The 25,890-nt window shown below is 31.6% G+C and overlaps 2 protein-coding genes across 5 annotated transcripts; one reads left to right on the forward strand and one right to left on the reverse strand.

Annotated features, from left to right (window-relative positions):
• Positions 1-3,324: 3,324 nt before the first annotated feature.
• LOC125196951 (uncharacterized) lies at positions 3,325-4,715 on the forward strand. Of its 2 annotated transcripts, none has more exons than XM_048095616.2 (2): positions 3,325-3,633; positions 4,247-4,715. In XM_048095616.2, the coding sequence occupies exons 1-2, from the start codon at positions 3,441-3,443 to the stop codon at positions 4,567-4,569; spliced, it is 516 nt and encodes a 171-aa protein (XP_047951573.1). In that variant the 5' UTR covers positions 3,325-3,440; the 3' UTR covers positions 4,570-4,715. The 2 variants fall into 2 exon arrangements, with proteins under 2 accessions (XP_047951573.1, XP_047951574.1); XM_048095617.2 differs by having other exon boundaries at positions 3,331-3,633; positions 4,256-4,715.
• Positions 4,716-6,030: 1,315 nt separating this feature from the next.
• Positions 6,031-10,644, reverse strand: LOC125192435 (basal transcription factor complex subunit-like protein). 3 transcript variants are annotated; one of them, XM_048090001.2, is made up of 12 exons: positions 10,473-10,644; positions 10,249-10,293; positions 10,035-10,129; positions 9,310-9,559; positions 9,133-9,179; positions 8,457-8,494; positions 8,326-8,371; positions 7,489-7,542; positions 7,307-7,375; positions 7,032-7,108; positions 6,625-6,720; positions 6,031-6,333 (listed from the first exon to the last, which is right to left on the reverse strand). In XM_048090001.2, exons 2-12 carry the CDS (start codon positions 10,277-10,279, stop codon positions 6,255-6,257), a joined length of 882 nt encoding a protein of 293 aa, XP_047945958.1. In that variant the 5' UTR covers positions 10,280-10,293; positions 10,473-10,644; the 3' UTR covers positions 6,031-6,254. The 3 variants fall into 3 exon arrangements, with proteins under 3 accessions (XP_047945958.1, XP_047945959.1, XP_047945963.1); XM_048090002.2 differs by having other exon boundaries at positions 10,431-10,644; XM_048090006.2 differs by lacking the exon at positions 10,473-10,644 and having other exon boundaries at positions 10,197-10,293.
• Positions 10,645-25,890: the final 15,246 nt, after the last annotated feature.

Consider the following 25,890-nt stretch of genomic DNA (forward strand, 5'->3'; position numbering starts at 1 on the left):
GTTCAATTTAATTCCAAAGACTATGATGTGAAATTTTAAATTCTACTAGAAATTTGGAAATAATTACGAATCCGAAACATTAAAACGTTAGATGAATTCGAAAACATTCTGGGATCCCAAGTGAGGAAATTTATAAACTTATATTTTTGGATTTTCGAGTGGAAATTTATAAACATATATTTTTGGATTTCCGAGTGTTCTAACTGAACAGTTAATTTAATGCACTAGAACATAAAATAAGTCGAAGCATGAAAACATTAGGCTTGATAAAACTCACGCACGCACGCACCTGCCCTCCCACCCAATCTTGAGTTGTGCACAGAATTATTTTAATATCGTGGTTTCAAACTAATTAATAATTGTTGTTTATTTTAGTGTTAAAGATGACAGTAACAGTTCTGACATGAACAACACGTGAATAACGAGAGATACAAGATTTGAGAATGAACAATATAAATTAAACATATATAAGATGACAATGTCGATGATAAAATAAAGAGTGAACTACAAAAATAGTCCCTGGACTATACGTTTATCTCGCCAATGAACCCTGAACTTTAAAAATATCCCCAGACAACCCTGGACTAAGCGTTTATCTCGAAAATGGTCTTTTTTCACTGTTTCGTGACGAAAATACCCTTTTAGGGGGTTTTGGAGGGTTTGGGCAATTTGGTCATTTTACATTTTAAATTTGATATTATTTCAGTTATGTACGAAATCTGATATTATTTCAAAATTATCATTCTTCTTCCCTTTTGTCATCCTTCACTTTGTTTCTTTATTTCAATATTAGATTCAATTTTATAAAATTAAATTTTAAATTTCAATTTTTAAATATCAATAAATTTTTTAATTATTAAAATTACTATTAAATAACAAATTAATAGTTTTAATCAATATTTGATAGTGTCTAATATTTAATCAATAAGGTACGACGAAACCTTAGATTTAATCAATATTTAATAGTTTTAATCATAAATAGATCATATAACACGATTTATTCCGAAATAAATATGCATCTAATGTATAGGAGAATTTGACTCAAAATATTTTGAAGTTGACTAAATCTTGTAATATGATCTATTTATGATTAAAACTATTAAATATTGATTAAAACTAAGGCGTCGTCGTACCTTATTGATTAAATATGAGACACTATCAAATATTGATTAAAACTATTAATTTGTTATTTAATAGTAATTTTAATAATTAAAAAATTTATTGATATTTAAAAATAGAATTTTAAATTTTAATTTTATAAAATTAAATCTAATATTGAAATAAAGAAACAAAATGAAGGATGCCAAAAGGGAAGAAGAATGATAATTTTGAAATAATATCAGATTTAGTACATAACTGAAATAATATCAGATTTAAAATGTAAAAAGACCAAATTGCCCAAACCCCCCAAAACCCTCCAAAAGGGTATTTTTCGTCATGAAACAGTGAAAAATGACCATTTTCGAGATAAACGCTTAGTCCAGGGTTGTCTGGGGATATTTTTAAAGTCCAGGGTTCATTGGGGAGATAAACGCATAGTCCAGAGACTATTTTTGTAGTTCATGAAGAATAGAGTTTTTTAATAAAAAATAATTCATAAATGATTACTAATATTATAAGTACTATAAATATATGCATATTTATGGAGCTAATAAATTATTTTGTATTCTTAAATTTTAAAGATCATTACTACAAAGAGAATCGGGAAGAATTAATGTGAAAAGGATTATATTTATGGGGCATAATTTATGAGATTTACACAAATTAGAAAGAAGTAAAACATGATGTTGTCTACTCTTTATCTATAATAATATTGAATCAAAATTTAAAATATCATTAAGTTGAATTGAAAATGATATTGATTTTACATAAATGGTTATAAGGCTATAAATCATATTGAAAGATGACCAACATTATTTTCCTTTTCCAAATTATCAAGTTATTTGTCCTCATATATACGGACGGACGTATGCAATAATAACCACATCTTGTATTCTAACAAAGACCGAATATGGACCACGTCACTCTAAGATCTATCACCTTTAAAATTACCCTTTAACGTCATAATTTACTCCCTCCGTTCTATAGTAATAGAGGTATTTCATTTTACGCACTCGTTTTGAAAAAATAATTATAAATAGTTGAGGTGGAGAAAAAGTAAAGTAAGAGAGAATATTATAGATAAGACTCTTCTCTACATTATTCTTTTTCTTACTTTACTCTCTTCTCACTTTAACTATTTATCATCATTTTTTCAAAACGAGTGCAGAAAATGAAATGACTCTATTACTGTGAAACGGAAGGAGTATTAAATTTGGTTCCCACATGACATCTATCCTAGTCGTTTGATATTATAATAATCTAAGATGGATATTTGGTCTTAATTTAGATATGATTCAATTTTGATCACACAGTAATATACTCCTTCCATTCCACTTTAGGAGCCATATTTAGTTATGACACAGATTTTAAGAAATGTAAAGAAAAATGAGTTGAATAAATTAGTTGAATATAAGTCTCATTTATATATATCTAATTTTATAATAAAATATAAGTGAAATAAGTTAGTGGAACGTGAGACCTACTCACCATTTATAATAAAAGTGAAATAGAATTCTTATTATGAGACAGACCGAAATAGCAAAATAAGACTCTTATTGTGGGATAGAGGAAATAACTACTAACATAGGCTATTATATACAACTAAAAAAACAAAAAAAAAACTAGAGAAAATGTAGCTCCACGTCCGCACCTGGGCCCAGGCCCACCGCCAATGCAGCTTCCAGGTTGCGGTTGGGCCTAAAGTTTAGGCCACTTTGGGCCTTTCTAATATTATCTTCAAAATATATGGCCATCAACCCTTTAATGTAATAGAGTTTAATAGAAAGTAGAAGTTGGAGGGCTAAAACTTGGATTCTGCGAGGCAAAGGTAGAGTAGTTATAACTAATTTGGATAAGCAGTATTTTAGATCATCTTTTGCTCATGTTTTTATACATTGTAGTAGTAATCAATCAATAATCATGCGTTCCGTAGTTCACCTTAATTTTAACTGACATTCACTTTTCATTATTGATTTCATTGTTTTGCTTATATGAGAACAATATAAAGCAGTACTACTATTTGTAATGAAATCATTTGAAGGTTTTTATTTCATAGATTTAGATAAGAGATTTGTATAGTAGTACTGTATTAACTCTAAGCCCAGTTCCCAAACAGACCCAATTTATGAAAGCCCAACAACAAAAACAGACCCCATTTTCATTTTCATAATAATAATAATAATAAGGCATTATACAAATAAGAGCGATAATTTTGAAGTGCAAGTATTCCTCATCCATTCATTGGAAATCAAAATATCATAGTTTCTCTCTCCTCCACTTATCTACCTCAAACACAGCCCTCGCGCAACACACATTCTGTGTGATTCTGAGTATTCGCCATGGCCGGAGTTCTAGAAACCCTAATCGTACCACGCGCCTCCGCCCTCCCCTCCGCCTCCGTCCGATTTCCCCAGCTGAGGGGTCTCAAGATGCTCCCAACTCGCTCCTCCGCAAATCTGAGGACCAATCACAAATTTGCTCCACCTCGCACTAGAATCGTATGCGAGGCGCAAGACACAGCAGCTGTTGGAGGTCTGTTTTGTTGATTTTATGCAATTGATAGAGGGAATCAACGTTATTTTTAATTGAATTAGTATCTTGTAAAACTGCAAACACTTAGGTTTCAATTCCCCGTGCTTAATTTAGTGTTTCGATGTATTAATTCCAGAATCTGAGCTCAATTTTCCTTTCTCTCATGGTTAATAGAATTGATTATACTCGAAGAATGCAAAATTAGCAGAATGCGAGTACATTAGGTGGATCTCTAGGGACCGTTTACTATTGAAGATTCACATAGATATATAAAAATATGCAGGCTAATATATTGTTTACAAGCATACATTTAAAAGCTGGGGATATTATAAGGCTGTTCATAATTTCTGCAATTTAGGATAACTTTGATTTATATCCAATTGAAAGAGGTAGGATTGGAGATATCCTAGTGACGAAGATGAAGTTGTTATGCACTTGCCCCCTTTAACTTCTTACCACTCAAGTATTGTTTGTATCGCTCATTCAAGTGTGAACATTTGTTAGATTATTCATTGCACGTCGTGGATAGGAATAGGAATAGGAATTTATCAAAAAAAGAATCATGTTGTTGTACAATTCGACCTTATGAAATGGCTTATCATTAGTTTCTTAGCAACTGCAGTGGCTGCTGTTACTGATCCGGACTGGCAATCTAATGTGATCGAATCGGATTTGCCGGTTCTTGTTGAGTTCTGGGCACCATGGTGTGGGCCATGCCGAATGATCCACCCTGTCATCGACAAACTGGCCAAGGACTATGCTGGGAAGCTCAAATGCTTCAAGGTCAACACCGATGATTGCTCAAGCATTGCAACACAGTATGGGATCCGGAGTATTCCCACTGTCATAATCTTCAAGAACGGGGAGAAGAAAGAAGCAGTCATCGGTGCTGTTCCAGAATCGACGCTGACAACTTGCATAGAAAAATACTTGTAGAACTGTAAGTGTGTGCACATTGTATGTATCTTCTCAGAATTCAAGCTCTTTCCTTTACTTGTCGACATTCCCAAAATCAATGTAACAAACCTTATGAAAATAATGTATAGTGATGCAGATTTAAAGCATCATTCATATTTGTATTATTGGATTCTTAAATCCTCTTGTAAGCGTTTGGCTGATTACCTGTTGTCTTTCAGTTTTCATATCTGTATACATAGACATCTGATGATGACTTGTAAACATTCTATTGATTCCTTAATGTGAGAAGTAGCAGTGATATTATGAGGGGAAAAATAAAAAGTAGTAAAGGTTTTGGCTGGTGAAATTATGCCAGTGTAGTCAGTGAGCATCGTGATTATGCTTCTTGATAATGACTTTGACATTTATGCAAAAAGAATGCTGATTTGAGTATATAAATTCTATACTTAGGATCTTCACTTGCATCTTTCACGTTATTTAAATTTCAAATAAGTAGTACTTTAAATTTCAAATAAATAAAGATTTTCAAGTAATCTTGAGTTTGCTGGTAGTAGACAGACTCATCTACATTCTACACCATCATGACCACCGATTTTAAGCTCACTTATGAAAACTAAATACTTGTTTCCTACGGTAACTGTATTTTACTCCCTCCGAACAGGAGTCATATTTTTCAATTTTAATCTATGTGCAAATAGGAGCACCATTTCATTTTACTTATAAATGATAAAAGACCACACATTTCATTATCCCATTTCACTCATATTTCATTTAAAACTATACATAAGTGGAACTCATATCCCAGTAACTTTTTCTACTCACTTTTCTTAACATTTCTTAAAATTCGTGCCGAAAAGAAATGGGACTCACGTGCACTATATTTCACTCCCTCGTCCACGTTTAGAAGTCTCATTTTTTCCATTTCGGTTCGTCCGCGGATATAAGTCCCAACTTATTTTGAGTATAAATGATAATAGACTTCACATTCCACTCGCGTAGTAGGACTCATCCTAATAACTTTTTTCAACCTATTTTCTTAATCTTTCTTAAAATCTGTGCTAAAAAGAAATAAAACTCCTAATAACGGACAAATAGAGTAAATTTATTTTGTAAGGTTATTTTTTCAGATTGTTTGGCAAAGACCTAGTGATATGCTTGATATCAAATTTTCAATAACTGAAGACAAGATACAACACTGCTAGTATAACGTAAAAAGTACTAATTCCGTCCACAAAAATAGACAAAATTATAAATAACACGAATTTTAATACACAATTAATAAAGTAAGAGAGAAAAAGGGAAAAGATGGTGAAAGCAATGTTAGTAAATTGTGATGTCCACATTTAGAATGTCGTACAGGGTTAGCATTTATTTAAAATATTTAGAATTTATTTAATTTTGGTGGATTGTGAAAGATGATAAAATTGGTAAATTTTTGTGCACAGAGTTAATATTACTTTCTGACTGAGCTTGAAAAAATGTGAAACGTCCAAGTAATCATCATTCATCAATGACTTCGCTTTTTTAAATGTGCAGTGGGGGCATAGCTACCTAGTACTAAGGGGGTAGGGGGAATCTATTGAGAAATTAGAAAAATTAAACAAAGGCTACAGTAGATTATGAAAACAATAACCAATATTAACCATCAAAAAACATCAAGGCAAACAACTCAATGGAAACTGAGTCGCAAAGCAGCTGAGAACCTAACCGTCAACCGGTGTCTTCATCTTCCTGTCCGGTGTTGTCGAGGAGTTCTGTGTTTGGGCCTGACCAAACACAGATCTGCATCATCAACGAGAATCAGATTAAGACACATCATACAGCCATAGATCTCCCCCTCTTGTATTAGGGCATTAGGCAGATCAGATATCTATTGAGTTACAGCGTATAAACTGAGAGCAAACATGGCTAAAATATAGCCCTTTCGATTGTTCATCGAACTAGACAGATGGTTCTATGAATTAGCACACACGCGTACGAAGTGATAGTAATGCCATTGAAGGAAATAGTAGCTTTTACAAATAGACAATAGAATTGTAAAAGGTTTATATAAATGAGAAAGCTGCAACTCACCCACAGGTCGAACATTTCTTCTGATGCTTGCAGAATATAGATAAACATACCGAACAAATGTAGCCCATATCAATTGTGTTTTTGTGGCAGAAACACCTGCACATTGATAGGATAATTAGATCATATCTCTGGTTGAGAAAAGGTTCAGCTCTGCATGAGTAATAGTGTCTTGCAGTAAACGAACGGCCAAATTCAGAAATTAATCTAATGAGCAACATGGATGCAAGAGGTACAAGGACCGAAGATTCTAGTCTATTAAGGAAAACCAAAATATAAATTTGCATATGGCATATGGACCAAAAAGTAATACGAGGAGTGGGTTTTAACTAACATCCCTTGAGATGGAATTTAAGAAAAATAGACTATGAAAGATGCAAATTATATGTACAAGACATAAAGTAACTTACGATGCACGAAAGTCTACTCCAGCAGGCTTAGGAAGTTGTAAAAAGCAACGAGAATGCAAATCAGTAGCAAACACAGTCTGCATGTGACAAAAGTCTCTTTTTTGGTTAGTTTAAGAATATGGTAGAAAAACATCTGGAGCCTGCAAATCTATTCTTTGAATTCCACAGATCTTACAATCAACAAATTGGTTAACATAAACATTGCAGTCTGAGTTAGATTTTTCTTACTCTAGGCAACTAAAAAAAATCCAAGCTAGAGAATTATATGCAATTACCGAAAGATACTGAAATAGGCCATCGAATATCTGCGGCTTCAGATATACACCACCAGTTATATAAGAAGCCTGTCGAAAATTATGCATGTTATTAACCAAAATGCCAAAGAGAAGCTCAGCATTATCATTTTATAAATGCATAAATTAACAAATAAATTGATATCATCAAATTGATACACTACCTGCTGCAGGAAAGCAGAGTGTTGAGCTCCCAGCACACATGAATCAATAGGAACCTGAAAGAGGATCGATGTAGAGAAAATTGGCCAATGATCTAAAAGATATTTTTGGTTATTGCATTGTTGGGTGATGAAAATCAGGCCAACGTACAGAGATTAATAAAGGAATGATGGATAGCTTATGATACTTGATATTTGTACATCTGATCACTTTCCTTAATTAGGCTGGTTTCCTTTTGTCTATACATGTACCTAAGGTAATAGGCTTGTACAGTTTTTTCACTCAGCATCGATGAGTACTTCTGTTAGGAAACCCCATCCAAGGTTTAGGCAAAAGAGCATGAGAAAGACCCCACTTTTGTGCTTCTTTAAATTCTTAGGTAAACGTACTGCCATCGTGCAAGTACATTACTTATTACTTAAAAGAATACCATATTGTACAGAATTTCTACACTACCATAATTTAGGTATCAATAGCATCCATATTTCAGGGGACTGATGAAGCTTCTACATCAAATTCAAAGTTATGCTCAACGCTAATGATGTAAGATAGTTCCTTATGGCCAAGAATATGAAAAGTACTGGCGGTAGGTTTTTCTGTTAAAAAAAACATAAGATATTGACGTAGGCAACCTGTAGTTGGCCTTGATTTTTATCACCAAGCAATACAATAACCATAGAGACAGATGGATTCACATGATCCACAGTAAGGTCCAAATACAATTTGCTTCTCTTGCTCTTCATATAGCAAGCAAAAGAAATTTTCTTTATTAACTTAATCACATGTTGATTAAATTAAGAATGCATTTATTAAATGAAAACTGAGAATAGAAAACGTACCATTGATCGCTGAGCAGAGAAAATTGAATTCATGATGGCTACATATCTGCAGAGAACAAAGAGTCAGCACAGGTACTAACAAAGGCAAAAGTACTCTTTTTAGATTCATTAAGAAAAAAATAAGTACATACTGTCCAGGTCCATCTGGAGATCCATGTAAGCATAATATCTGCAATAGTAGATTTACTTAGACTTTAGAAATTACGTAAGATTTGACGAAACTAGGAAATGAATACAAGATCTCAGTTCAGAAAAAAGGACTAGTGCAAACATAAATCATTCAAAGAACTAATGATGATGCATTTACAAGGCATTCAGCGACTGGTCAAACTGAGGAAGGATAAGGGATGTGAGGCATTGGACAGGGAGAAGTTACGACAGGGTGAAATGTGACTTTGCTGTCAAGATTCTCAGCTCACCTTATATCTAGTCCAACTACAGTTTGAACGGCTAATCTTGATTTTTAGTACTCCCTCTGTCCCATTGAAAATGAAACGTTATCCTTTTTCGGTTGTCCCATTAAAAATGAAACGTTTCCTAAAATAGAAATAACATCATCTCTGCTTTTTCCTCCCTCTTTCTCTTTCTTCAATAACTCACAAAATAACACTTCATAAAATTCCGTACTGAAAACCAAATGTTACATATTTAATGGGGCGGAGGGAGTATTTTTTTGTTTCCAATAAGAAAAATTCACCGCAGAGCGAAATAAAAGCTAAAGTCTTATAACTTCATCAATTTTTTATTATTCTATTATTCCCAATCAAGAATACAATGTCTTCAGTAGCTACTCCACCATACACTTACCCGTGGCTGAGGATGAAGTGGCACTGTTCGGAAGACCCTCTGAATATCTATTTGGTCTCAAGGTCATGGGAATCAAATAATACAATATTAAAATAGACAACCACTACAAGAGAACATTAGCAAAAATGAGCTGAATATCCATGCATCTCAAACCAATGAAAAGGAAGAATAGGATACAGCAAAGCGCCATTGAGAGGGAACCAGATAGAAGTGAGAACCCTGGGCCATCCACAGTCTCTTCACGACATAGTTCCTGATCATTGTCCACAAATTCCTCCAATTTATGCAGTAAATCCTCTGCCCGTTTATTTTGGTTCTGTGGGTCTGATGAATCAAATATGTAACCACAAGAATTATAACCAGCTGCAATGACAACCACTTGATTCATCTGATTCAGCAGAAGTATAGAATTCAAAAATGCAAGTACCTGCATAGAAAAATATCCCATTACCTGCTTCACCTATTGAAACACAGCACTAAACTATGAATTTTTCATAGAACTAGAAGTGAAGAAGCTACACTAAATAAAAAAAAAAAAAACTACCTCCGTCCACAAAAAAATAGACTAATTTTACCATTTCGGGCCGTCCACCAAAATTAGACCAATTCTAAATTTGGAAAGTTTTTAACGAATAATAACCCTAGGGCCTACACATCATTCTAAATGTGGACCCCACAATCCACTACCACTACTTCCACAACTTTTTCCTTCCCTCTCTCTTACTTTACCAATTGATCATTAAAACTCGTGTCATTCACAACTTGGTCTAATTTTTTATAGACGGAGGTAGTAGAATTATTAAAAGCTGCAAAGAAAACTCCATTCAAATTCGAAAATAAAAGCACAAACCATGATTTTGTTTTCATGAACTAATGAAACTACACTCAGTAAAGGAAATTACATGAGTCAAGAACTTGGAGAAGGGAAGCGTGGATTGAGCCGAGTTCCAAAAGAATGGGTTCGTGTCAATTAGTACCATTAACAGACTCACATCATCTGCAAAATCCAAATTGCTTATCACAATAAGGTCAGATAAGAACATGAAAACTGAATGCATACATACTTCATAAACAATGCGAATGATTTCCTGATACACAGATAGAAGAAAAGAGGACCTGCGTAGAGCTTGGATGAGACAGGAGTCATCTTCGCTCTGTTATCTGAAATTCAATGAAGGAGCAACAATGAAGCTTCTAGCAAATTTAAAAAAATAAATAAATCATATGAAAATCAATCACAAGCTGCATATTTGTGAAGTTCGGTAGTGCTTTGAAGATGAAAGTTAATTAAGGCTCACATTTAGGGCTTTAGGAAGTGGGGAAGATGGAAGCAAATTAACCTTCAATAGCGACGGCGGCGGCGGCCGGTGGCTATTGACGATGGTCGAAGCGCAAACCAGATTCAGACGGCGGCGATTACGCAGAGACGACGATCACTACGGCGGCAACCGGTGGCTGTGTACAACGAGCAAGGGGTAGTTTAGAAGCAAAAATACTATAGTGTCCAACCATTATGTTTTTAACAAAATATAATCACATTTTTTTGAGTTTTTATTTCTTTTATTGATGATTTTTATAAATAAATTTATTTTTTTCCCTATACAATATATAAAAGGAGAGTTTTGGGCGTATTTAGAGAAATAAGAGGAATTTTGGGGTTATTTAGGTAAATAATTTATAATTCAATTGTAATCATTCTAAAAGAATCGTAATTGCATATAATTATTTTTAAATAATCATAATTTAACACAAATTTGAATTCCATAATTATAGGGATACAATTTAACTAATTTATTTTATTTCCCTATAATTAATCCATGAATATGATTTTAAATTTAATTAATTATTATAATCTATTCCAAATAAAAGTAATCATACGATTCACGGATAGAGTTCTGTTTTAATGGTGCATTATGTTTTCTCCCTTTCATTAGTATTTTGTTTGTTACTCAATGTAGATTTTATCATCTACGTAGACATTCCCGGTGTTGTAATCACAAATTTGAATTACATAATTGTAGGGATAGAATTTAACAAATTTATTTTGTTCCCTATAATTTTGGGAGGTTTCTATCAAATAAAATTAATGGACAGTTAAAAATATTTTATGTATATCTATACAATATATAAAAGTGGAGTTTTGGAAAAATTCACAAGATTGCCATTTAATTTAAAAAATTATATTAAATTAAATATATATATATATGTATATATAACCTATATATATATAGAGATGTGATCATATCATAACCCTCAAATCACATGATAACTCTATAACCAAATCTGGACCACACATATTTTATAATCTTGTGGTTGAGATTCAAACTTAGATTTACTTAATAAAAAAAGGCGCAGAGGGTAAATATGTCATTTCGCTCATTTAATTTTTGAATTTCGCTCCAGATTCACTCCAGATTTCACGCTCTTCTCATCGGTTTCTTCTCAGCGATTTTCGATTCTCTCCTCTTCTCTACGATTTTGTTTCCATATGCTCCAGATTTTGTTTCCATATTTCTCGCTTATTTTGTTTCCATAGGCTCCAGATTTTCTTCCGATTTGATTCATTTTCCATAGTCTTCAGATTTTGTTTCCATATTTCTTGCATAATTCATTATTTTCATTGATTACTTGTTCAATTGCCGTCAAAAAATTTTGGTAAATGTCATGAGATGGGTCGTCATGATTCAAGAAATTGTGGTAGAGTCAATGAGAAGACAGATTGAAGCCATTTGATATAGTTTAGGTATTTTTGGTGTATAAAATGACATTTTGGCTGATAACATCATTCTTTTGTTTATAAACTGATAAAATGATACTTTAACCTGAAAAAATGATACTCGCAGCAAATAAAATGACAATAACCTTATAAAATGATGTATAAGCTGGAAAAAATGACATATAAGCTGATAAAATGATACTCTCAACGGATAAAATGATATTTTAATCCGACAAAATGATATATAAGCTGATAAAATGATACTTCTGACTTATAAAATTATAAAATGATACTCGCAGTTGATAAAATGATACTTTCAGCAGATAAAATGATAAAATGATACTTCTGACTGATAAAATGATACTTCTGATAAAATGACATTTTTGTTTAATAAAATGATACTTTGGGCTTATAAAATGATAAAATGATACTTCTGACTGATAAAATGACAAAATGATACTTGCAGTAGATAAAATGATACTTTGGGCTTATAAAATGACATTTTGGCTTATAACATCATTCTTTTGTTTATAAACTGATAAAATGATACTTTAACCTGAAAAAATGATACTTGGAGCAGATAAAATGATAAAATGATACTTCTGACTGATAAAATGACAAAATCATACTTGCAGCAGATAAAATGATAATTTTGGGTGATTATATTCGAAACCACTATTACAAAACGCTATTATCAAGTCATATAAGTTAGTATACAAGGGGTTTAAATTCTCTGATCATCTTTACAACATCAATTTATCCTTTTTTGCTGTCATTCTCAAACTTCTTCTTTATCATTGTATGTGTCTCAAAAGCCTTCTTGTTAGTATCTCCAATAAGCAATGCTTCAGTATATCTGGCACGGAGTTTTATGAAAGACTCTGTTCCCTTCTTCGTTAAACCTGAATTCCAGTTACGAACAGGACCACCCATGTAAGTCTCCAAATGGCGCATCACATAAATTCCACAGTCAACTTTATTTGTATCGTTCTGCCATGGCATATTCATGTATCTGTTTTTTGACAGTTTGACAGTTCTTCCCATTGATGGATTGACTCCATTTCCAAGATAAGTTCAGAAGAAATTTCTCTATTCAAATAACACAAAACATACATGAGGTTGATTAAAAATTATATTATGTTCCATACTGAATTATATTCAATGCATTTTAACTAATAAATATTGTCACTTAAGTATAACAAAACACTATTCACAAAGTATCATTTTATCATTTTCAGAAACTATCATTTTATGCACCCAAAGTATCATTTTATCAAGCAAAGGCACAATTTCTACATTTAAACATATTAACCAAACATATAGCAACACAAACACACATACAAAAACACAGAGACACACACAACAACACAAATAAACACAGCAGCAGTAGCATCAGGACACACACACAAACAAACATAAAGTATCATTTTATCCCATGAAACTATCATTTTATAATGTAAACTATCATTTTATCCCATGAAACTATCATTTTATAATGTAAAACCATCATTTTATAATCTGAAACTATCATTTTATCAAGGGCAATTATCATTTTATCTTCTGAAACTATCATTTTCTAAATTTCAATGAGTTCAAAAAAGCAGAGAGGGCATAACTTGTCACTTAAGTATAACAAAACACTATTCACAAAGTATTATTTTATCATTTTCAGAAACTATCATTTTATGCACCCAAAGTATCATTTTATCAAGCAAAGGCACAATTTCTACATTTAAACAGATTAACCAAACATATAGCAACACAAACACACATACAAAAACACAGAGACACACACAACAACACAAATAAACACAGCAGCAGTAGCATCAGGACACACACACAAACAAACATAAAGTATCATTTTATCCCATGAAACTATCATTTTATAATGTAAACTATCATTTTATCCCATGAAACTATCATTTTATAATGTAAAACCATCATTTTATAATCTGAAACTATCATTTTATCAAGGGCAATTATCATTTTATCTTCTGAAACTATCATTTTCTAAATTTCAATGAGTTCAAAAAAGCAGAGAGGGCATAACTTGTCACTTAAGTAGAACAAAACACTATTCACAAAGTATCATTTTATCATTTTCAGAAACTATCATTTTATGCACCCAAAGTATCATTTTATCAAGCAAAGGCACAATTTCTACATTTAAACAGATTAACCAAACACATAGCAACACAAACACACATACAAAAACACAGAGACACACACAACAACACAAATAAACACAGCAGCAGTAGCATCAGGACACACACACAAACAAACATAAAGTATCATTTTATCCCATGAAACTATCATTTTATAATGTAAACTATCATTTTATCCCATGAAACTATCATTTTATAATGTAAAACCATCATTTTATAATCTGAAACTATCATTTTATCAAGGGCAATTATCATTTTATCTTCTGAAACTATCATTTTCTAAATTTCAATGAGTTCAAAAAAGCAGAGAGGGCATAACTTGTCAAGTATAACAAAACACTATTCACAAAGTATCATTTTATCATTTTCAGAAACTATCATTTTATGCACCCAAAGTATCATTTTATCAAGCAAAGGCACAATTTCTACATTTAAACAGATTAACCAAACACATAGCAACACAAACACACATACAAAAACACAGCAGCAGTAGCATCAAGACACACACACAAACAAACATAAAGTATCATTTTATCCCATGAAACTATCATTTTATAATGTAAACTATCATTTTATCCCATGAAACTATCATTTTATAATGCAAAACCATCATTTTATAATCTGAAACTATCATTTTATCAAGGGCAATTATCATTTTATCTTCTTAAACTATCATTTTCTAAATTTCAATGAGTTCAAAAAAGCAGAGAGGGCATAACTTGTCACTTAAGTAGAACAAAACACTATTCACAAAGTATCATTTTATCATTTTCAGAAACTATCATTTTATCAAGCAAAAACACAATTTCTACATTTAAACAGATCATCCAAACACATAGCAACACACACACAACAAAACACACATAAACAAAGCAAAACACACACACAAACACAGAAAAACACACACCAGCAGCATACACAGCAAAATGTAAATCTAAATATATAGATTGTTCTCAATATTGTCATGCATGAACGATATTGTATAAATATAAGAAATATCTACACTAAAAACTACAGAATCTAAAAAAAATCGAGAAAATCTCCAGCAAAATGATAAATCGAGCAAAATCAAAAGTGAAATAAGTAATAAACTTCATCCAACCTTTCTTCGATGATGCTTGAGCGTTTTCCTTCGACATATTCCAGAATCGGATGATTTTTCCTTCGATTCAAATGCTTTGAAACGCGATTCAGAGGGTTTGATTGTGAGAGAAATTGAATGCAGGGTTTTGAGCATGAGAGAAATTGAATGGAGCGTTTTTGTCAAGTTTCCTTCTTTCCCACCAAATTTTAGAACGAAATGACAATTTTGCCCTTAATATATCCGAAAATGATAGTTTTATTTGATAAAATGATAGTTTTGTTAGATTAAATCTAGACCACACATTTTAAAAATGTGTGGTGGAGATTTAGTTATAGGGTTATCACACAAATTGGGGTTATCATTATAATGCACCCCTATATATATATATATATATATATATATATATATTTAAAGGCTATTAAATGTGGGATTAAGTGGAGTGAGTGGGAGGTTTTACTAACTCATGTGTAATTAAGTGGAGTGAGTGGGAGGTTTTAATATGTCTACATACACGATGCTTGAGGTCATGGAAATGGAAGAAGATGAAAACTCTCTTGTGTTTCATACGAAAGACTCATTTTGGGGCGACGTTTCCACTGGCACGCTGCCTTCTGTGGAGGCAAATGGAGATCTGGAAATGGCTGGAGCATCGGTGGAGGAACGATCAGATGATGGTGCAGGTATATTGCAATTTCTTTGTTTTGTTTCTGAGATTGCTTTGCTGAGAATTGTGTGATGTGTTGAAATGTTTGAATGTGCAATTGAACAATGCTGTTTTGTTTAGATAATAATGTAGCATGTGAGGAGGTTTCTCAGGGAAACAATGAAAATGAAGCAGACGTCTCAATTGGAACTGAAATTCCTGACTTAGATATAGTAGATGAGATGATACAAACTCAATATTCTGCTCATTCGAATGAGTGCAGTCGCGAAGGTCCTTCAACGAGTTGTGCTGGTCTTTATGTACCATATGATGATCATGGTAATTTTGAAAGTAACACGCGGCACTCTCTCTCTATCTCTTTAAATCCATTGCAAATTGATTTTATTCCTTATAATATAGTTTTAGGTGAGGTCTGGCGGCTTTAAAGATGACAAACGAGTTATTTTACCTACGAATTCTATTAAAGAGTGACGAATTGTGAAGAATTGGAGGTTTAGTTTATAATGGTGAGATTGATTTTAATTTTAAAGTTAATGTAGTGTATAAAGAAGTTTTAAAAATGATGAGTAATTATTCATTGTGTTTAATGCTTTATTGTGATGATTTTTATCTTCCTACTCCATGATTTAATGTTTACACATTATATTATGTGATTTGTTTCAAATTTATTATGCTTCTGTGCATAGCACAGGCGTGGTACTAGTTTAACGTAGAATGAAACTAAAAAATATAAGCAAAACTGTTTTTCACCACTAAACCACTATCTTGCTCCCACGTTCATCTCATACTTTAATCACCCCAAACATTCCGATTCCAAAAAATTTAATATCGCCATAAGATGATATTATATCGTATACTAACAATCTAATTGTACAAATTTTACAGGTAGTTTGTTCACATAGGGAATTATTTGGCATCATTCAAAAGAGTATCATCCACACAGTTGCCTTCTGAAAAGAAGAGAAGTGGAGAGAGATACTTCAAAAAGACGTCGACGACCGGTTGAGACGGCAAGGTGAATCGGCGTCGGTTATTCTAGAGAGAGGGCTTCTGTTTCTAACAGAGCTTTTGAATGATGGAAAAGAGTTTTTTCTCTTTCACATAGTACTTTTTAAAATTGGGATATAGGCCTTTGGCTAATAAAATGAATATTGTGTTTTATTTTTCTTCAAGAGTGTCTTTTCTTTGATGTCGTAAATTTTTTAGAGAAGATATAGTGTTTCAACTTTATGACAAAGTATTTACATTCATTGTAATTTTAATTTATTGTACCTTAATAGAAAATCTTAACTTTGTATTATGAAATCTATTAGTAAAGTGATTTATAATTCATTATTGAAATATTCTAAGTAGATAACAACTATTGTTTTTAAAGATCGTCGTTCGCGCAACGCGTCGTAAGTTTAACTAGTGCATATAAAATTGAAGTTTTCGACCACTTTTAATACATTTTTATTTCTCAATTTAAAAATTTTCAAAATTATTAAAGTTGAAGTTAATTAATATAAGTCAGATAGCTGACTTGAATATTTATAACTTTTGGTTGGACTGACAATCGGTATTAGTATATTTTTAGTGGATAATAATAATAATATTTAAGTTTGGACTTATATTAAATTAGGAATTAATTTAATTAGTAAGTTAAACTGTGGCCCAAATCTAATCATTCATATATTCCTAATCTGGCCCAATAAACAACTTTATATAAAAGGGAACAAACCCAGAAGACAGAGAAGTAATAAGCGCATAATCAGGTTCAAACGACATAATTAAAGTAGTGATTGAATTCAGTTCCTGGATTTTACGCCATGTGTTATTGGATTAATTGATTTATTATGTAGTTATATGTGTAATTGCATAATTCTATATATTATATACATGGGTGGTGATCAATTGCTAACTAATTATCATGTTCAAATTAAGACCAAATCTTAGCCATTAGATTATAAGATCTAATGGTTGAAATAATGTCACGTGGATTATAATTTATATTAAAAAATTAATAAATAAACTTAAAGGGTATTAATGTCGATTCTTGTATATGGTAGTTAAAATTAATCACTTTCTCTCTCCTCAAAATCATCTTAAAATTTTAAATTTACGTAACTCTCTCAATTTAAATTATTTTTGCGTAAAAAATATACTCCTATCAAATTAAAGGTAATTTCATAAGGATTCAAAGAGATCTCAATTGCATATGTTCCGACGATAATCGAATGATGAAATTTTATACTTTATTTCAATTTTCGTATATGTTGATAAACAGATTTTATATATCAATAAATGCATCAAACAATTTCAATATAATGCATGTACAATATCAATAAAACTGTGTTGACATTTTCTGGCACTTGTGTTGAGATTTCCATGTCCATTGTGTTGATATTTTTAATACACTGTGTTGATATAAAAAAAACGTAAAGTTTATAATGTAATAACAAATTGACTATTTTACCCTTTTGTTGATATTTTATCTACTATTTTATTGAAAGTTTTAATCTCATCCACTCATTTTAAGATCTATTAATGTAGAATTGGTATTAGTATGCATTTTAACATGACTATATGCATGTATTCATCATGTTTATGTTTTTTCGAGCATACTATCTTTTTGTACATGTGAAGATGTAAATCAATCAATCATCTAGAATAGATTTTTCACAGCAGATCCAACTCAAATCACCTAAAGGACGTGTTTGGTTAATTGGTTATCTCCAGTTAGAGAAAAGTAATGTCACCGGAACAGTGTATTTCAAGTGTTTGGTTTGCAAAATATCCTAAAGTGCAGCCCGTGTTATTAATCTGTGGCCCGTCTCGAACCGCGAGATTTCCACTGTTTAGGGCTCGTTTGGTTTCATTCATAGGTTATAGTGAGATAGTTATTCGAATATAGTAGTTTCGGGCTTCCGGTAAGATAACGTCAAGATATAATTTTTATAATGTTGTTTGGTTAATTTAGATAAGTTCACAAATTTGTTTATAGTTAAGATGAGAAATTACAGAAATATCCTTACGGAAAAAAAACTAATGTAAATATTACCATAAATATTTTTGGATTATTAACTAAATCAGTAGTTAATTTGTTGATTATTTAAGAATATAGTAGTCTTAATTTTATCAAGTTTAAGCATATTTATCATTGATTAAAGAAAACTTATGTTAATAATCAAACGGTCCATATTTGATGTGAAAATCAATGAAATTGTGAAGATGAAATAACCATATGACAAAATCATTGAATCCATAATTTTTGAGAAAAAAGGAACAGATTGCGAACTACAAACCCAACACCACAAGTTTTGAGCAAGAACAATTAATTTTATTATGAGGAATAAAAACAATTAAAAAGCAACAAAACCCAACACCAAAATTTTAAGAATTCAACACAAACTAATGACGAACTGCATTGAAGAACATAAATTTTTTGCAGACTAGATACATAACACATCAAAATTTATAAAATAAAGTAACACAATTTTTTTTTACATAAAATATCTGGAATTAAGACATGCAAATCAAAATAAAATATTGAAAAGAAAGAGACTCAGATCTTGTTTAGCTACCATCATCGCCTCAAACATTATCCAATCGAAATCTCTGGAAAATCATTCCAATCCAAGAACAATCTTACAAAGACAAGAATTTTGAAAAAAAAATGGCTCAGACTTTAGTTAAAATTTCTCTCTCCCATTATTATCCCTCTCTCTCTCTCTACTTCTCTCTTTCTCTCTACTTCATCTATCCTCTCGGCTCTCATCTCCTATAAAGTCTGAGCCATTTTTTTTTCAAAATTCTTTTCTTTGTAAGATTGTTCTTGGATTGGAATGATTTTCCAGAGATTTCGATTGGATAATGTTTGAGGCGATGATGGTAGCTAAACAAGATCTGAGTCTCTTTCTTTTTAATATTTTATTTTGATTTGCATGTCTTTAATCCAGATATTTTCTGTAAAAAAAAAATTGTGTTACTTTATTTTATAAATTTTGATGTGTTATGTATCTAGTCTGAAAAAAATTTATGTTCTTCAATGCAGTTCGTCATTAGTTTGTGTTGAATTCTTCAAATTTTGGTGTTGGGTTTTGTTGCTTTTTAATTGTTTTTATTCCTCATAATAAAATTAATTGTTCTTGCTCAAAACTTGTGGTGTTGGGTTTGTAGTTCGCAATCAGTTCCTTTTTTCTCAAAAATTATGGATTCAATGATTTTGTCTTATGGTTATTTCATCTTCACAATTTCATTGATTTTCACATCAAATATGGACCGTTTGATTATTAACATAAGTTTTCTTTAATCAATGATAAATATGCTTAAACTTGATAAAATTAAGACTACTATATTCTTAAATAATCAACAAATTAACTACTGATTTAGTTAATAATCCAAAAATATTTATGGTAATATTTACATTAGTTTTTTTTCTGTAAGGATATTTCTGTAATTTCTCATCTTAACTATAAACAAATTTGTGAACTTATCTAAATTAACCAAACAGCATTATAAAAATTATATCTTGATGTTATCTTACCGGAAGCCCGAAACTACTATATTCGAATAACTATCTCACTATAACCTATGAATGAAATCAAACGAGCCCTAAAGGTGTGATAAGGTATGTCTTTGGAAGTACTCTACAACTGACAAAACTGTTCAACAAATTCCTAAATATAACCCTCCAACACTCTTCATATGTCTGCCACTAATATAAAACGGACAACTGTAATTAAATCAATCACTAAGCCACTCTGCACAATGAGTGATTTCTACAATTTAGAACAAAATGATAACAAGAAACAAAGTAAATCAGCCACTAACATAAGATGTGTTAGTGGTTCCTAAAGTTGAGCACTAATCTTGACATTCCATTTTAGTCCAAACTTATGATTGAAAACAACTAAGGCATCAGAGCACTCCCAATGGTGCCGGCTAAAAGTCGGCGTTTTTTCACCGTCTATCGCCGAGTTATCGCCGACCAATGGGAGAGGTCGGCGATAATTCGGCGATTTTTCCTCCCGTTTTATCGCCAACCGGCGAAAAATTGCCGGATTATCGCCGAATTATCGTCGACCACTGTGGGCGATAATTCGGCGATAAATATATTTTTTGTTTTTTTTTTTTAATTTCCCCCCTATAAATACACCTTCTCTTCATTCTCTTCCCATCCTCATCCCTTTTTTTACTTTGAATTTTTTTTTCCATTCCTGTACTATTTTTTTTATTAATTTTCGTCGTTGTAATGTTTACCCGTGTTTAATACAACGAACTTTATTACTATTATTTGTTTTGTCTTATAAATTAAATTAGCTAGCTTTATTATATACAAAAATAAAACAATTAAATTAGTGATGATGTAAAAATGAAATGTTGAGTTAGGGAGAAATAAGGGAGAAACCATTGGAGCAGTTGGCTAAAAGTTGGCTAAAAAATGGGGATAAATTATGGTGCTGATGTGGCGCTGATGTGGCAGGAGTTAGGGAGAAATAAGGGAGGTTTTAGGGAAACTGTTGGGAATGCTCTCACAGAAAAAAAAACTCAAACTTAGACTTTGCCAAGGCCTTTGTGAGAATATCAACCACTTCATCGTCGGTGCAAACTCCCTATTGCTTGATCTATTGATTCAGATTTTTCTCACGGATTAAGTGATGTCAGATCTCAATATACTTTCGTTCGAGCATGAAAAAAAGTGGATTTGAAGCAAGCTTTATTGCACTTTCATTGTCACACTTGATCTACACATGATATTCATGGTTACAGTATCCCGAAGTTAACTGATAATCATTAGAGTCTCCATTCCAATTGGCATCTACAAAACTCACTCAACAAGAAGTCAATACCACTCTTGTACAAGAGCCTATGACTTAAAGTTCCTTTCACATTAATAAAGACCCTTGCAACATTTAAATGATGAATCCTTGGGTTTTGCATAAATTGAGCAACAAATCCAACTGAGTATGAAAATTTTAACTTTGTGATATTCAACTAAATTAAACTCCCAACAAGTTGTCGAAACTTCTTAGCATCCTTCAATGCCTTTCCTTTTATCTTTCTTCAACTTGAGATTTGGTTCCATAGATTGAGTTACTTTTATTGATAAAAAATATCAGTGTGTAATGAAAACTTAAAACTACAATTTATTTGTAGGCAAGATTTAAAAAAAGTTTTACATGTAAGTTGACGAGTTAATGATTTTAAAATAGAAAGCCAAAAGTCATAAAAACACATTCATTATAGCAGGCAGATTACTCATTTTCACTCGCAGCAAACTATTTATGCAGTCTAACGACTATGTGATAATTAGGGGTGTCGAAACGGGTACCCGCACCCGACGAGTAGGGTACCTGCACCCGATTTTGGCCGAAATTGTTGTCCTGATACCCGCCCCGCACTGTGTCGGGTATTACCCGATACCCGAGTCGGGTATCCCGCACCCGACACTGCGGGTACCCGACCCGACACGACCTTTTTATTTTATTTTTTATTATTATTTGTTATTATTATTTGCATTATCCTCAATTTATTGATAGACATCAAACATAATGTTGGTATTTTGTTGCATTAAAAAACATAGAATTCCATAAATCATTAGATACAGACATCCACAATTTAATACGTGTGGCGTGTGCTACTGTATAGTATAATACTCCCTCCGTCCCGCTTAAGATGACACGTTTTCCTTTTTAGTTTGTCCCAACTAAGATGACACATTTCCTTTTTTGGTAACCTTCTCTCTCCAATTAATACACTCAACCACTTTTTCTCACTCCTATTAAAATATTCATCTATCTTCATCGCTCTACTTTAATACCTACACCCACATTCTCTCTCTCCAATTAAACACTTTAACCAATAACTCCTAAAATCCTGTGCCCTAAGCAATGTGTCATCTTAGCCGGGACGGAGGGAGTACATATGTGAGTAGGCATACGCTAGTGTATATTATTAATGTACTACATATGCTACTGTATGTATATATGTACTACACTTTAATTACTCTTAATAGAGAAAAAAGATTAAAAAAAATTATGCTGAAATTTGAGTCACTAGATCATTTAAATCTTATATTAAAATTAAAAATTACAAAATGCTAAACTAAAATCGGGTATTTTTCGGGATTATCGGGTATCCCGAGCGAGTATCGGGTATACCCGATACCCGCAAAACCAAAAATATGATTACTCGATCCCGACCCGTTACCCGTTTTCGTCGGGTAGCGGGTACCCGATACCCGACGAGTATCGAGTCGGGTGTGCGGGTACCCAATACCCGCTACCCGTTTCGACACCCTAGTGATAATCATATCAAATACGACAATGGAGATAGATACAAAAACATGTCCTATAATAATGATGTGGCTATTAGTCTCCCTTCTTATCCAAAAAACCTATATTTTGATTTCAAAATTCTAAGTACTAGAATTAACTAACTTTAATTTCTTTTAAATCTATTGTAAGTATAGTCGTGTATTATCTAAGTTTAGATTAAATAGTAGTACATCGCTTTCGAGCTATCCCCTAATTTCTTTTACATAAAAAACCCAATAAATCAAAAGTTCATATTTTAGTTAAAAAAATTAGGGAAAAAATAAAATTCATCCGAATTTTTATTCATTGAATGGATCCATACTATGGTGGAGATGTTCAATTAATATTTTTATGGAGTAGTACCTTTTAATTATTCTAATGAACTCGATAAAACTAGATTTTACCAATACCTTTTTGGGATATTCGCACGTAATATCATGGAACTATCTAAAAATTGGGTTTTTTTCATAAATTTTAAAATTAACAAATAATATCATAAACTTTATTTCCAAATTTATTATTTCCACCAGTAAAATATCACAAGAATTCTATGATATTAAGGGTCAATATCCCTATCTTTTTATATCTAAGACCCTTGAATCAATCAATCTTTTTATATCTAAGACCCTTGAATCAATCAATATGTAACATGCCCCACCTTGATTTGAAGAGTTGCTGGCATTTAAATATGACAAGAGTAAAACCATCAACTGCCATTTCATTTGTGAAAACGGTTTGCGCCGCAAAGTTAGCATCATGTCGTTTCTCACACAACCACACTGCACTTTAACTCTCTTCCCAATCTTATCTAAAAAAACCATGTTTTCTGTTATGCACTCACACCTCATGCTATGTGCTTCATTCACGCTTTCAAATTATTTTCTTATATAGATAGTATTATAATATGAATACACTTATAACTTACAAAAATTAAGTCCAAAATTTTTGCAGACTGCAGCTCAAAAAAATGAGTTGTAATGCACCAATTTATTATTCAAAGTTCCACAACTGCAAATTATTTTTTCTAATTTTATAACCAACAATTATTTTACAAAAATGACTTTATTGTATTTTATATTTTTAATACATACACTTAAAGTTTTAACTTATATAGCTTAATTATATACATACTTTCACAACTTATAAGCTCTTATATTGATTGTTGTTCAATTTAATATGTTTAACCCAAAACATAGCTTTGGGATATAATATCATAAGATTAGTCATAACTTATAAATATTGATCTTTGCTGTTTAACAAAATTATTCCAATTAATATTGGAATATTAATTATTTTAAATAAATTTTATGTCAATTTTTTCTAGAATAACCTGACTAGCCATACTAACGTCTTTCCGTTCGTATGCTTCCACCACCAAGCAAGTTAATTGAGGAAAATAAATGAAATGATAATAGAGGGTACCTCGTTTTCTAAACATATTAAGGTTCAGATTTTGCTATAAATTCATCAATTATCTTTTTTTAGTGCGTGTTCTAAATAGAGGGTTTTCTCCAAATTTTGAATCCCAAGCTCTACGACTACCTCTATACAAAATTTAATTTAGATCAAGAATATTGCTTTTATTTCCACAAACATATAAATAATATATGTAACTAAAAGTCAGTACACAGAATGAGTAAATCATATCCCACATCAGAGAGTGAACATATATATGGATTAGTCACTACCCTTATTTTATTAATATAAGGTCTTTTAAAAAGTATCTCAAGAGTAAAATCGCGAGGACTGTGCCCAAAACAAATAATATCAACACGTAAAACCCAACTAATTAATTTACAGTTCGTATGATACGACATGCTCCTACATTTGATTAATTGGAGGCCGTTTGGGTTGACCTTATATTTAATTTTAAACCAATATTATAATATGTTTAGTTGTTTAGTCTATACATGGAATGAAATTACAACAAACTAGAAATAATTTATCTATTTATTTATTACTACTACTATTTAAGTATTTATGACTTTTCTCTTATTTATTTTAATTGTGATACGATTAAGATTGAATGCCTGATTAGGGTCAAATAACTAAAAATAATACTATAGTAGGAGTATGATTTATATCTATATATATCATTCGAATTTCGAATTTATTTGGTTTTGAAAATACTGAATCTGAAACCAACCGAATTCAATGTTTTTGGTTAGCTTGATTTAATTTCCCATTTTCGGATTTTTTGTTCATTCTTATGAAATAAAACTCAACCTAAGAGATGTTTGTGGAATTTAATTTGACCTTTAAATCTTCGAATATATTTTGCATGTCCACGATGTATATTTGGTGACCACACGATCTAATTAAATTGTATTTGTACGTATAAAAATTTCAAACTATATTATATATGTATAATGTGATAAAATACATACTCCATATATACTAGAGATTTACGCTTGCCTAGGAGAATGGGAATGCAATGTATATAACCTGAAACATGCATCCTGATTGAGATACATCATATACTACAAAAGTTAAGTATATGTGGCTGTGACTAATCAATGCATCATATTATCAGGTTTTGGATTCTCTAAGTTAAGTAGATATTTCAATTTAATATAATGCCTAGACCGTGATATGAAGCCATCTGTCGTGGTCCCTTTCCATTATATTAAGTTCCCTATTTTTCGACAAAGATAAAATTAAAAATAAAACAAACCAAAAGGCGACGTACATTTAAAAAATACTACACCACATAAATAATTTTTCATATTATATTATAGTGGCATGATGATGAACACCTAGCAAAACAACAAGCTTAACAACGACAATTGCAATCACATTTTCAATACATGACTGCGATGTTACTAGGTTAG

The sequence above is a fragment of the Salvia hispanica genome, chromosome 4 (assembly GCF_029641045.1).
Source record: "Salvia hispanica isolate PSC_SH4W2 chromosome 4, Shi_PSC_v1, whole genome shotgun sequence".
NCBI lineage: Eukaryota > Viridiplantae > Streptophyta > Magnoliopsida > Lamiales > Lamiaceae > Salvia > Salvia hispanica.

Coding starts and splice junctions, on each gene's coding strand:
- LOC125192435 (XM_048090001.2), bottom strand. CDS start 10,279: ATGACTCCTGTCTCATCCAAGCTCTACGCAG. Junction 9,180..9,309: donor CCTCTCAATGGCGCTTTGCT/GTATCCTATTCT, acceptor GAGACCAAATAG/ATATTCAGAGGGTCTTCCGA. Junction 6,721..7,031: donor GGAGTAGACTTTCGTGCATC/GTAAGTTACTTT, acceptor ATCAATGTGCAG/GTGTTTCTGCCACAAAAACA.
- LOC125196951 (XM_048095616.2), top strand. CDS start 3,441: ATGGCCGGAGTTCTAGAAACCCTAATCGTACCACGCGCCTCCGCCCTC. Junction 3,634..4,246: donor AGACACAGCAGCTGTTGGAG/GTCTGTTTTGTT, acceptor TTAGTTTCTTAG/CAACTGCAGTGGCTGCTGTT.